Below are 13,942 nucleotides of genomic sequence, written 5' to 3' on the forward strand. Positions count from 1 at the left end.
AGTGGTTTGAGAATGACGGTTTTACTTCAAAAAGCTTGTTATGACGGTTAAGTCATACAACAAGTTTAAAATAATATCTTGTTCTTCTTCTGAACGTTTGTTGTCTCTTCCGATAAAAGTTTCGAACATGAGAACCAAAAAACGTTTTTTGAGATTGCGGAAGAGTTCAGGCAAACGTTCATATTCTGGATATGTTGGGAGCAGTTCAAAACATCTGAGCTGACTTTCGGACAAAATTGGGACAATGTCAGAAAATTCATCTTTGGTCGGACTGCTTGAAGGTAAGTCCCTTACATGTAAGTAGCTCTGGTAAAGTCTTCTCATTTCTGCTAACTTTTGGAGTATAGCTTCGTAGTTTAGAAGTTTTAATTTTAATTGTCTTATTCCACTCTTTACTTCTAAACGGTAAGTATCCATGAGGTCAAGAGTAGCTTTGGTAGCTTTAAGTGGAGCTATCTGTTCCTTGACTTGTGCAATTTTGGTTGCAATTGTGGTTTGAGCTCCTTCAAGTTCGCCGTCTATGTCGTTCTCAACACCTTCAACCATGGCTTGAAACTCTTCATCGGTCCATTGAGATTGGTGTGGGACGAATTTAACTTGCTTCATTCAAAAAATGAAAAAAAATGTTTTTACTCTAAACGTTAAGGTTTACTGAACTGGTTGGATGTCGCCTTCACAGGTTATGTAGAACGGCTGACCCGAGAAGTGAAGGAGAGACTGAATTGCCAATTTCATATGGGGTAGGGGGTTCTCCTTGTTTGGTATTTTTATCCAAGGACGTTTGTTTAGGAACTTAACAAGAGCTTCTCTTTTGGCGTCCTTTATGCCATCGTAGGCTGTCCCGTCTGGTATTTGAATTGGAATTCCAGTCGAAGTCTCGAGCTGAAGTGTAGACCTTCCAGAAATAGTGGTGAACTTGACCTTGGGCTTCATTACCCTGCGCAAGTAGTCTTTTACGCAGTTGTTAATTTCAATTAGGTAAATTGCCTCGTCAAATCCTTCTGGCATTCCGAGTCCTTCCATCCGACAGGAAAATATTTTCCCGACAACTGGAAAAAATTTTCCGGACAAAGGGAAAAATTTTTCCCGACGACAGGAAGAACTCTTCCAGTTGTCCGTCCGTAAACCATTCAAATTTTCGAAAATTGAGAACTTTTTGGTCGAACTTCAGAAAAAGTTTTTCCTTCCGACAGAAAAAGTTTTTCCTTCCGACAGAAAAAGTTTTTCCTTCCGACAGGAAAAGTTTTTCCTTCCGACAGGACACAAACGGATGACTGACGTTCCTCTTCCTGAACGCCTTCCAAAGCCAGAAGAACCGAAAGCTGCAGAACCGAAAGCTGCAGAACCACAACAGTCTCCTCAGCAACCTCAGTTCCAGCAAGTCCCTCCACCAAATTACTACCAATTTCCACCTCAAGGTTACTACCTACCACAAGGCTTCCCGAACTACCCTCCTCAGCCTATGCCTTACTTCCCCAACCCTTGGATGTTCCAGCAAGCTCCACCCCAGCAATTCCAATCTCAATCCAAATCGAAGAGAGACCAAGAGTTCGAAGAAGGTCTGAACCGTTTACGCAAAGATTATGCCACAGCCCCTATGGAAGATGACAGGCTTTCAGTCTCTTCCCTCAAATCGACCGACCGATTCGACTCGTACCACAGATTCGGTTCGTGACCGTGAAGACTACCTCAAGCAGTCTGAGAGACTCTTCATCCTACAATCATTTACAACTGGAGCTCTCAAGAACATGCGCAATTACGAAGGTCAGACACCAGCTGGAGACCGCAAAACAGACGTACTCGCAAGAGCAGTCCAACTGGTCAAGACAAAGACGGAGATAGTTGACTTCATTCTTGCAGCTTGCCCATACAAGTAAAAAAATAAACAATTACGAGTTAAACTTTTTACTCTTTCTTTTCTGAGTTGTTTAGAGCTGGTTTCTCTTGTAGAAACCTTTCGTACTCTTCCATGGTCATGTAATTGCGAATTTGGTACGCAATTCCAGGTTCGTTGTTTTTGAACCTTACGTATGTAACGCTTCCATCCTCCTCAGGGAAGTAAGCTGCTAACATCTGACCAAGTTTTCTCGGTGACTCGGAGCTCATAAAAATGTCACTTTTTAAACGTTAAGTTTTTAGTCTTATTTTACCCTTTGTTTACCCTTTGTTTACCCTTTGTTTGTCAAGGTAGTATTGGAGTGCAATTTCTCCAAATTCTCTGTGTCGGAGTTCTTCAGCATTTTCCAAGGTGTTCCTGGAGAACTCAAAGAAGTTGTCAAGAACATACTGCCATGCTGCTCTTCTGAGTTCGTCGGTATTTTGGAAGTGTTGCACCTTCGAGTCTTCGGACATGAAAAAATGACACTTTTTCTATTAAACCGTTTTGGCATTTCTCATGAGTGAGTATAGTTCTGCCGAACCATTGGAAGAGAAGAAGTACCTTGCTGGCAAAAGACAAAAATAGTTGCCTTAGTTGTCATTGCAATTGTACTCGTAATTGAATTCATTGTACTTCTCTCACGTACATAAAACTCAGCAATGGTATTTGCTTTAAGAAGCTACCATCTTACTAAGACTAAACACTTACATTTTTCAAGCTTGACTTTTTACAATTTGAATTTTGTTGCTGAATTCAGCAAAAATATAATTTATGTTAGAATGTTAGATCTAACATGTTTTCTAACACGTTTTCTAACATGGTCTAAAACTCTTGAATTTTCATGAATTTTCCCGAAATAAAAATAAAATTAGTTTTATTTTTTATTTTATTTATTTTTTTTTATTTTGTATAAAAGACATGATTTCAACAATCGGCACAACAACAATTCAAACAACTACAGCACCAAACTCGCTAGTTATGAATCCAACATCTATGTTAGTAGAGATGAAAAACTTCATTCCTTCTTCATATACTTTCGAAACAAAAATCCAGAAGATAAAGCAAGAACTTTTAACAAGTAATTTAGACTGTAGTGCGAAAGATGAAACAAATGAACAGTATCTTTATGAAATGCAGGACATTATTGACCATTTACCCAAATTGCCTGAAATCCAACAACAAAAACTAACCATTCCCGAATTTGACGAAATAGAAGTCAAAGCAACTGACTCAGTAGAAATAAAGAAGTTCATACGAAAGGTAAATTATGAATTCCTTGGTTTTCATTGCAACCATAAGGTTATGGACAAAGATTGCGACATGGTATATAAGAACATCTCTGACCTTTACAAATCCGAAGAATTTAAGACCTACGACAACTTTGTTTCATTAGTTGCAAAATGTGTTTGGGAAATAAGAGATAAAGATAGAAGATGTAAAATATGGAACGAACAAATAAGACCCGCTATGTTCGAGATGAAGAAAACCATTGACGCCTTAGTTGTTTTAGCAGGTAAGGTTTCAGAATATAACGCAAAAATGAATCCGCAATGTTCAAAATGTAAAGCAGCAATGAGGAAATATAACTACTCCGTCAAAGAGATAGAACGTATGCGAAACGACTATGCAGATTTAAAGAAAGAAGCAGAAAAACCAGCAGAAGATAAATGAACATGTTAGAATTTCTGAACAAAAACTATCCAACTGCTGACGATTCCTTCTATCTGACGTCAAGAAGAGTATAAAGAAACTTTCGGTATCGTTAAAACTTTTGACATACTGACAGAAGAAATAGAAGCTACGAAATTGTTTAGAGTCATGAACCATCGCAACATATACCATGTAAAACGCTTGTAAATAGTTATGTTAGAAAACATGTTAGAAAACATGTTAGATCTAACATTCTAACATAAACATTATTTTTGCTGAATTCCGTATGAAATTTCATGAATTTTGTATGTTTTTAGACATGTTAGAAAACATGTTAGAAAACATGTTAGATCTAACATTCTAACATAAACATTATTTTTATTGAATTCCGTATGAAATTTCATGAAGAACAGCGAGTAGTGAAAAAACCCTGGTCGCCAAAACTCTTTATTTTTCAAGCTTGACTTTTTACAATTTGAACTTTGTTTGCGTAGATATGAATTCTGAAAGAAGTATGAGGGTCTTGTATGACTTTGTACTTCTCCATAGTTCATGTCTGTCAAACTTACCTGCCATGGACTCTTTCATAAGTTCCATGAAAATCGTCTTCGGACAATCCAGGGAAAAGTATGATATCAGTAAGTATTCTCTTTACATCCTTACTTAAACTCTTTGCTGTCTGTACACAAATGACAACTGAGATGTTAAAGTGTCTGAGCTTCTTAAGAATTCGACACATATTTGTTCTCTATTCTTTAACAAAGGATGAGAAGCGAAATCATCTAAAATAAGAAGACATCTATGAGGGTAAGTCTTCCAATCGTAAGATTGCAATTTCTTCGAAATGTATTCTATCTCTTTCTGTTTGTTTCTGAAGTGTTTTCTTCTCTAATATTCTCTGCATTTCCTCATTTGGGTCTTTGAACTTAGAATTTATATACTCATTTATAGCATTATACTTCAAAACTCTTCTTTGGTACTTCTTTATCCAATCTAACAACTCAGTATCCTTTATACATACTAACTTAGACTTCTTTATAATATCTTTGAACGAATTGACGGTTTGGTCAAATTGACCAAAGTACTACAAATAACAACTAACTCATAGAATGGGTTCTTCTCATCTAGTTCTTGTTGTTGTGCAGCCATTTTAAGATAAGTGAAAGTCTTACCGACCCAGGTGGTGGCGATTAGACCTGTTATACCATTCTGAGCAAATAAGAACTTTCATGTATAGGCTTTATCTGAGCATTTTCTAACTTCCTCTTGTTCTTCTTCAAAACATTCTCAAATTTCTTGTCAATGTCAGCAAACTTTTTTTCTAACATATTTTTAGAAAAATTAAAATTTTTATCTTTTAGAAAATGTCTAGCGATTTCGCTATCTATATTCGAGACAAGCTTTTTGACAGCAAAAACTCTGTCGACCATAAAATCTTACATAGTGTAAACAAGAAAGGTGAATTTGTTCTAAAGTTCTGTTTCTGGGAATATGACAAGAACCATAAAACATTACAAAGAGCAAGTCTTAAAATTTGTCAATGACAGACTTGTTGACAGAGATGACGCCTTGGAAAGATGAAGTCCAACAAAAGTTCTTAGAATGCAAAGAAGACACATGCGCTGTTCTTGAAGATGAAATAGAAAACAGAATAGAAGAAGCTATTAAAGGACAAAGAACTTTTACATAAATATGGTTCGAGAAATTTGACATAACTCCACCAGAAAAGAAGAAGAGAGAAAAGAAAGAAAAGAAAGTAGAAAAAGAAAGTAGAAAGAGAAGAAAGAACCTGAACAGTTCCAGAGAAAAAGAAATTTGACATGTAAAAATAAAATTTTATTTTTAGAACATTTCTGGGTCAATGTCAATGTTCTCTTCCTCTTTAGGAGCAAACACTGGCTTAGACTCTAAAATCTTTTTACCCAATTTACCTTGAACTTCAACTATCTTAGACTCATAATATTCATAGTCGTCTGCTTTCTTTGGTTCATAAGGTATAACAAGTTTGTATGCTTTGCCTTCTTTAAGGTTTGAGAACCTTCTGTCAAAATTTCTTTGACTGCTAACAAACCTTCTATGTCTAAGTCTTCAAATTTCGCACCATTTTTAGTCACAATAGCAAACTTAACTGGTTCGATGTTCCAAACTTTGTCAATGTAAGACTTTTCAAAATGGTAGAAGTAAACATTCAAATAAGCGAATGGGTCTAGTTCTTCTTTAAGTCTGTCATGTATTTGTTGACTGAAATATATTTCGTCATCTTTTCTATCGGATAAAAAAATATTTTTTTAAATTTACTCAGAAAAATTTTTCTTTGTATATACGCCGTTCTGTAACGTCTAAAAGACTTTTGACATTTGCCAAGAATGTTCGTTTAGAAGCTGTCATATAACCATATTCTTGACAATATTGTTTATACATCGTACAATGACCTTTCATCTAAACACTCAAAGTTAGTTCATCTATAACAGTTCATATACACTCTTGTTTGCTTCTAACAATGTTTGTCTCTTCTTCGGTATGTGGAATTTGTCTTGGATTGAACTTAGAAATATCTAATGTCATAAATATGAGAACAAGTGGTTGTAAAAGTCAGATGTCAAAGTTTCTGCTAAGTCGTCAAAATATTCTGTATCTTGCATATGAGCTTCTGACGTTCTGACAACTACATATCTTCTGTCAGAACTTTCTAACTTCATCGGAACAGTTGTTTGAAACCATAATGAAGTTTGCAACATTTTCACAAACTCTTTGGTCTTTATATTTTCTTTCAACAACTCCAACTTTGTCTGTTATAAGACTCTTCAAAGCATCTGAGTTCAAAACTTTTGTTGTATCTATACTTTGAAGTTCATTGCAACTATAAGTTTCATATTCTCTATTGAGGAGTTAAATTGCACATGTTTTCTAAGTTTGTCATATTCGGGTTCGAATAACCTTCTAACAGTTTGCACAAATATCTGTAAAGAAGTGTTCTTACCAGTTCCTTGTTTTCCAATTATAATGAGAGCAGTTTCATTTTTAGCACTTGGATGTTGTAAGATGTTTGCAAACCAACATAAGATATACTCATAACCTTTTCGTTTCCATTGCATATAATTTCTTTGACATGGTCTAACCAAGCTTCTATAATATTTTCTTTCCATTCTACTTGTTCATATTTATATCCAGTGAAGATAGAATAGAAGTTTGGAGAAGGTGTATAGAAACTTTATACCACGAACTGAAAAATCTTCTAACTTTGACAATAAGATATCCCAAGCATCTAACATCTTCATGCCAACTTGTACGACTTTTATTTTCTTAAGTTTCTGTCTACATTCTTGTTCAGACTATTGTTGCTCTTGGTTTGTTAAAGACAACATCCCATTCTTTCATGACATAACATTCTGGGGCAGAGTCGACATAAATGACTAAACGTTTCAAATTCTCGACTGCTTTGTTATAGTCCTCGAAATGGACACATATTTCTGAATGCTTGGAAGTCATAAAAATCTGAAACATCTATTCTGTACATTTTTATAAAATAAAAAAAAATTTTTTTTATTCTTGACTTTGTTGTTGCATTGTGTTGCATTTGTTGTTCTTGAGCTATTTGTTGTTGAAGTTGTTCTTGTAATACAATACTTTCACCAGTTCATCTTCCAATTCGAAACTTTCTGCCGTCATTGACAAATACATAGGACATAAAAGTTTTACAGGAACAAAGTTTGCGTCAACTAAGGTTAAGTTTATTTGCTAAAGTGTTTGAGTTACTAAGCTGAAAATTCTGCATTCGAATGAACAATAGGCAAACCAGCAGAGAAAGTGTTGTTTATACGCATAAGTATCTTTTGGTCATAATAGTTTCTGTCGACATTCGAATAACACTTTGAACCTAAGTTTGAAACAATATATAAGATTGGTGTGCTTAAAGTCAATGGAACAGACATTCCTTGTATGACACCTTTTCCTGTTATAGGAAACTGTTGGTAGTAAAAACCAGATATAAGTTTTGTATTATAGCTCATATCGTTTATACTAAACTCAGTCGGACATCCAAACATAATGAAACCTGCTCTAGTTGCAGCACATGTTTACATCCGTCCTTAAAGTATTAAATAAGTCAACAAAACCTGTTGGTGGTATATCTGAGTAAGTATCTTCAAAGGAGTATTTTTTACCATTCACAACAATAAAATCTTCTGGTGTCAAAAGAGCAAAACAGGCTTTAGTCGTCATTGTGTTTAAGTTAGTTTACAATATCGTCCTTGAGGACTTTGTAAGTTTTGTTGTTATAGAATTATATGACTCAGGGTTTTTTAGTCGTAATAGTATAAACCATTGTGTCTTCTGCCATTTACTTAGCAAATAAATTTTAATGAAATGTTGTGGTCGTCAAATATTTTTATGACGTCTGGGAAACTATATTTTAAGTTCAACGTTTCACCTCCTTTCATAACGTATATCTTGTCAATGACATTATATGAAACACCACAAGCAACTAAGTCGGGTTCTATTTCTTTGATGTTTATATCGTCTGCCTCTGTCAAAAGTTTCAATAGTTCTTTCAAATTTCATGAGGTGCGATGACATATGAGTTCACTTTTACAGGGTTGTGGTTCGACCAAGTTTAACATTATACCCAAAGCTTGACAAATCTTCTCTGAGTTTTAAGTTTGTCTTTCAGTTGTTGGTAGTCGGTTTCGAATATCTGCAACAGAACTTAAGTCTCTGCTAACTTCAGGATATGTTGGTTGTTCTTTTACAGGAACTATTGTTATACCATCTTTCGTCTTCGTATGGTTTCCCCACTTCAACATCTCTTTTTTGACATTGACAACAACACTTTGACTGTTTGTTTGAGTTGGTGAATTTAACTTCACATCTGCCACCGCCATTAAACCTTTTGAAACACTTACGCTTCTATTTTTCGGAAATGACATTTTACTTAGAATAAAAAGATGGACGTATTTGAGTATCTCTTCGAATTGAAGCAGAACAAAGTTTACACACACAAACAATACAAATACATTGACAGAATAGTTCTTTATACAAACAATGGAAAATGTTATAGAATAGCAGTCTTTGCTGAACCAAAATATTTTCATAAAGCAAAGAAAGTTGGTATAACCGAAATGGTGAAAGTTCTTGAAGCAGACAAAAATATAACAACAAAACTGACCGATATTTCTAAAGGAAGTTTATAATACAATATTATGTCAAAACTGGCGTACTGTCAATATTTGACGGAGAGAAGTCAGTTCAAGAACAACTTACTGACCTGCTGCCAAAATCTGCTCGATGGAAGCTGTCGTTATGCCAATCTGAGGAGCCCCAGCAGGTTTCATCGAACGAATCTTCAAAAGAGCATCTTCCGTGAAAAGTGCTATTGGTTTTGTAAACTTCTTTGCTCTCAGTTCATCTGGACCGTCTCTGTCACCAGTATATTGTATTTGTACAGTACCAACAGTTGAAATACCACCCATAAAGTCTTCTGAGTCAGCAAATGGAATGCCAAGCCAAAAGTTTGAACGGTCTCCATTTGTATATTGAGTTTTTTGAGCTCCTGTATGAGTCCATACTTTCACATATGGCATAATAGAACTTTGCATTTCAGGGTTAATGGTTGTTGTGAAGTTGTTGTTAAAGTTCATAGCATCTAATGTCAAGTTGTATGACCTCATATCCTCAACTGTAGAATATTCTTCTCTTGGATAGTATTTGCCATCTATGTTTATATGATATTTAATACCAGGGTTGTAGAAGCAAGAATAGTCATTTATAGTTCGTCTGAACAGTACAAACATAGTATCTGCATGTTTCATTGCAGTTGTTAAAGCAATATCTGTTCTTGCACCTGGGTCAGCACTTTGGTTTCCAACTTCACCTGCAAAGTCTTTGACAGATATTTGGTGTATAGGGAACATAAGTGGAACTGCAATATATTTGGCAGCTAAAGCATTTGAAATATCTGGGTCCAACATATAGACTGCAAGTCTGCTTTCTATTCTCTTGCATTCAAATTTTTCGCATGTGAACTTAACTGGGTCCCAAGCAGTTCCAGCAGCATTGAAATAATAGTTTACTTCAGTGTTGAGGTTTGAGAAACCAAAGTCTAAGTCAACTTTGTCTTTGCAAAAGTCGGCGAATGACGTTTGATTTGTTCCCTTTACGTCTGTAATAGTGAATGGGTCTTGTGTTGGTGCAATGACTAAGTTATTTTTGCTTGGAGTAAGTTCGATAGAAATTTTTCCTGCCCAGTTTGGCAAGTATCTTAAAAACCTGAAGATGAGGAAAGATGACAAAGGAACTCTAAGTTTCAGTTTTACTTTGGTTACTGCTGCTGCAGTTTGTCCAGAAAGGTTAACATAAACTCCTGGAACGTTAGGGTCAAGTCTTCTTATTTTCTCAATAGTTCATACTGGTCTGTTTGTTCTCTAGCTTGTGGTTGTACTGAGTTTCTCAAAGCGAACCATTCATAGTTTGCCCATGTTACTGTTTGAACTAAGTCAGAGTTAGAATATATCTTATATCCCATGAAAACTTCTGGAGCATATTGGTATCCGACATAGAAAATTCCATTGCAACCTTTCTTGTCAGACAACTTGGCAGAAGGTTTTATTTCAATGTCTTGTTCCACGTATAAGAAAGAGTTGTCAATAGAAATTATATGAAACCTGTCGCAAGCAATATCTACTGTTGTTGAAGAACCTTCTCCAAACTCACCTACGTTTCCATAAGAAACAGCAGTTGTATATTCGTAAGTTCCAGGAACTATTTCTGACCTTCTAATGGCATTGTCGCATTCGTTATACCATTCGGAAACATTTCCATTCATAGCATCCAAAACTGTTGGCGTTATATTCTGAGCGGCGTACATTTCATATGAGTAAAAATATAGAATAGTTGGATTTATATGTCATAATAGAACCCACGTGGACCAAGCTTTACTTTCTTCCTGACTGAGTTTTTAACTCTTCTTTTTCCTTCATTGCCCTCTGCTTGAAGTTGTTGCATCTTTGCATTATGTTCATCTAGTATGTTGCAAATTTCCCATGTCCTTTTTGCCTTTTGGCTCTGGTCGCCCATCTCAGGTAACCTATATCCTAGAAAGAGTTTGTCATAGTCTGTATTTGAGTCTTCGCGTATTGTTTGCATGACTCTTTCCTGAGTTTCCGGTTCAAGCTCTTCAAACAGTGCCTGTCCATATGGAATATGCTCGTTTCCAAATATATGTTTTTGTAGCCATTCTGGTTTTCTTTCCATGTTACCAACTATATCTTTTGTGAATGGGAAAGCTTTTACCCAATCTTTCAGTCTTGCGTCGTTTATTTCTGTAGTTGGTTTTATTTTGTCAAGGAACATGTTTTTCAATACTAACATTTCATTTGGTACTGTCCATTTGAGTTTTCTTAAATATTCATCCCTTCTCGGTTCATTGTCTGCAAAGTAAGTTTTATGACATTTTGTAAACTTTCGTTTGCAAGGTCATGTACAATAGGTTCTCTTCCTTCTGTCTCCCTAACTTTCTTTCTAAACTCTTCACCAAATATACCATCTTTATGGTTCTGTGTAGTTCTTTGAGATAAATGTTCTAGAACGTCAGGTGTTATATTTCCATCAGCCATGTTCATTTCATACTGGTCCAAAATATCTGCATCTTTCATATCTTTCAATGGCATTAAAGCCGCGCTTAAATACCAGCTATGTCTCGTTCACCATTGACTTCCATTGCGTCTACAACTTCTTGGAATTGAGGTTGTAAGTTTATGAACCACCTATCCGGATTAGCTTTATGACCCCATCTCATTGTAGTTCCATCGTCTGCAGAAACAAAAGTAGGTTTGTTTCCATCTTGGTTAGGTTCTGAATGAACTTTAAACAATGTTTCATTTCTATATGTTTTCTTGAAATTTAACCTTTTATCTTCACCGAGTTCATCCGAAGATTGAACGTTAAATGCTCGTAAGTAAAAAGGGTTGTTGTATTTGTGTACATTTTCTTTCAGTACTTCATTCTATGCTGAATATTTTCATCTGGTGTTGGAGTCTTTTGTATGTCGGCAAACATTTTTCGATATTCTTCTACTATGTCAGCCGAATTTTTTTAGACTCTTGGAAATATTCCATATTCTCCGCATACTCTTGTTGAGGGTCAAGATTTTTCGGCTGTTCCAAATCTTCATCTAGTTCTGTGAAGTTAGTTTCCAAGGAGTGACTTGTTCGTTTCCTTCAGGCTCTTCTAGCTGTTGTTGCTGAACTATTTCTTCCATGTCTGGTTGTATCTGAACTATTTCTTCCTGTGGAGTTTCTTGTACCTCATCTGCTGACATTTCATATATTCCGAGACCGTTTTAACAATTTCCCTATCTACGTCATCCGCATTCATAAGCTTTTGTTCTTTCGTTCCGTCTCTATTTTTTACGCGTTTCATGACGAAAGTTGAATTGTCATTTAGCTCTGACATCAAATATCTCGGAGTAAATTCATCCATGTCATTTGGATGATATGCTATTAAATCATATCCCTTAGCGAGCTTGTATTTTCCAGGTTTGAGATTATATCCGTTTTGGTGCTGAGCCATAAAGCTAAATAGGTTCGGGTCAGTATTTCCATCCTTGAACTTTCCAATAGCATCTTTATATCTGTCACTAAAGTCAACATATCTGGGAAACCACTCTTCTTTAAGCATTTTTAAGAAATTCTTGGTTTCCTTGTTCTCTACTTCTTTTATGTCCTTGCTCTGTTTGTGGTTGTTGTTGTGCAGGGTTTTGAACTGTTGGTTGCTGTGCTGGTTGTTGTGTTGGTTGTTGTGCTGGTTGTGGAGGTGTTGTTGTTGCTGGTTGTTGTGTTGGTTGTTGTGTTGGTTGTTGTGTTGGTTTGGTGCATGCCTGTGTCTGTGTCCATGTGACGATGTAAATGTTTTAGGTAGTCTGGTGCAGGTGCTTCTCTTGGAGGGTTTGGTGTATATAAGTTCCACCAGCTGGCACATGTGTTCCATCTGCAGCGTAATGTCCTACCTGACTTTTCGTTCTTAAGAAAGCATTTACTAGGTCTGTTTTGGTCTGTTGTAACTCTTTTTCTTGACTTTTCACAACAGTTGCTCTAACGGCGTCATAGGCACTTTGAACTGCCTGTCTCGTTGCTGCATCTGTTATTTTCGTCATATTTTGTGCTACTTCTCTTAACTCTTTGTCGAAACCTTCAGACTTCAGTTTCTTTCCAGATGAGAAGTCGTTCACTTGTTTCACCTTACTATGAAGAGCTTCGAAGGCGTTCTTAAAGTCAGCATTCGTTAAAGCTTCATTTGAACTGTCTTCATCCGCTTGTATTTTTGTCTTATTGACCCTATAAGCTGGGCTGCTTTAGCGTTGGCTTGGGCATCTAACCAGTCATTGTTAGCTTTTATATATTCCGCGCTTTTCATTGCCTTTTGCATGGCTGCGTCGTTTATTTTTACTTTCTTGTGCTAAGTTTTCATACTGTACGGTTTGGTTTTGCAACTGTAAAAGTTTTTCTGCCTTTACATTTGCTTCAACTTCTTTTTTATACTCATCGCTATCCATATATGTCTTCAGGGCTTTTTGTTTTATCTCTTCATCTTTCAGTACTTTATATTGAGTAGTATGGTTTTTCAAATTTATGACATCTTGTTCCATTTTTGCTACTTCTGCTGCTTTTTCTGACACTTTTTTCGCATATTCCTCTGTACTTAGTTCTTTCAGTTGTTCTTCTTTCTTCTTTTTCTCTACGTTTAACTCATTGAGTTTCTTTGTGTGTCTGTCATATTCTAGTTTCTTTTCGTTTTCACTTATTTGTTTCTGTATGTCTATGTTTGACTTTTTGACATCTGTTATTTGATTTTTGAGTGAACTCAAATTCATTTGACTTTGAGGGTTATAAGCTGTTCCGTCTGCAGCTCCACCATAGCCTGCCATTTTCGCTAAAAGTGCCGCTCTTAAACCTCCACTCTGTGCACCAATAACTCGGTTTAAAAGCATAGGGTTGCTTGACATTTGTTGCAACATAGTGGGGTCATTCATCATTTGTTGTTGCAACTGTTGTTGTGGTGTCAGTTTTACTTTTGGATGTTTCAATGCTCCCTTCCTCTTACGTATATTCTTACGTAGCTTACGTGGCATTTTAAGTGAAGTTAAAAAGCGGTTTTTGACAGATGTTTATATGACACTTTTTGTTCAGCACAAAAAACTACTCGGTCAAAGTGTTGTCGGTTTTGTAAAATAACCGTCCTCTCTCATTCTATAAGGGAGAAAAGGCTTCTCAAAGTATACTTCCTTGGAACGCCTGTAACTTTTCCTGTAGCGACGATAGACCCTTACTTGTCCGGACAAAGTTATACTATTTTGAGTGCTCTACAAAAAAGTCAACGGCGACGACTCTCAAAAACCGTTGTGTAAAAAGTTTTACCGTT

The 13,942-nt window shown here is 36.0% G+C and overlaps 3 protein-coding genes and 7 pseudogenes across 10 annotated transcripts, besides 1 other annotated feature; 2 read left to right on the plus strand and 8 right to left on the minus strand.

Annotated features, from left to right (window-relative positions):
- Positions 1-13,942: part of a mobile genetic element that runs on past both edges of the window.
- Positions 22-606, minus strand: TVAGG3_0959410 (uncharacterized protein; the record flags this gene model as incomplete). Its single annotated transcript, XM_051253422.1, has 1 exon — positions 22-606. One exon carries the CDS (start codon positions 604-606, stop codon positions 22-24), a length of 585 nt encoding a protein of 194 aa, XP_051078996.1.
- Positions 649-1,023, minus strand: TVAGG3_0959420 (uncharacterized protein; the record flags this gene model as incomplete). The annotated part of the gene is made up of 1 exon (XM_051253423.1): positions 649-1,023. One exon carries the CDS (start codon positions 1,021-1,023, stop codon positions 649-651), a length of 375 nt encoding a protein of 124 aa, XP_051078997.1.
- On the plus strand, positions 1,271-1,877 carry TVAGG3_0959430 (annotated as a pseudogene). The gene has a single exon. A coding segment is annotated over exon 1 (607 nt).
- Positions 1,906-2,106, minus strand: TVAGG3_0959440 (uncharacterized protein; the record flags this gene model as incomplete). The annotated part of the gene is made up of 1 exon (XM_051253424.1): positions 1,906-2,106. The coding sequence occupies one exon, from the start codon at positions 2,104-2,106 to the stop codon at positions 1,906-1,908; it is 201 nt and encodes a 66-aa protein (XP_051078998.1).
- TVAGG3_0959450 lies at positions 2,798-3,736 on the plus strand (annotated as a pseudogene). The gene has a single exon. A coding segment is annotated over exon 1 (939 nt).
- On the minus strand, positions 3,977-4,857 carry TVAGG3_0959460 (annotated as a pseudogene). The gene has a single exon. A coding segment is annotated over exon 1 (881 nt).
- Positions 5,824-7,046, minus strand: TVAGG3_0959470 (annotated as a pseudogene). Its single transcript has one exon. A coding segment is annotated over exon 1 (1,223 nt).
- On the minus strand, positions 8,785-10,391 carry TVAGG3_0959480 (annotated as a pseudogene). The gene has a single exon. A coding segment is annotated over exon 1 (1,607 nt).
- On the minus strand, positions 10,424-11,843 carry TVAGG3_0959490 (annotated as a pseudogene). Its single transcript has one exon. A coding segment is annotated over exon 1 (1,420 nt).
- On the minus strand, positions 12,253-13,652 carry TVAGG3_0959500 (annotated as a pseudogene). The gene has a single exon. A coding segment is annotated over exon 1 (1,400 nt).

This window comes from Trichomonas vaginalis, chromosome I (assembly GCF_026262505.1).
Source record: "Trichomonas vaginalis G3 chromosome I, whole genome shotgun sequence".
NCBI classification, from domain to species: domain Eukaryota; phylum Parabasalia; order Trichomonadida; family Trichomonadidae; genus Trichomonas; species Trichomonas vaginalis.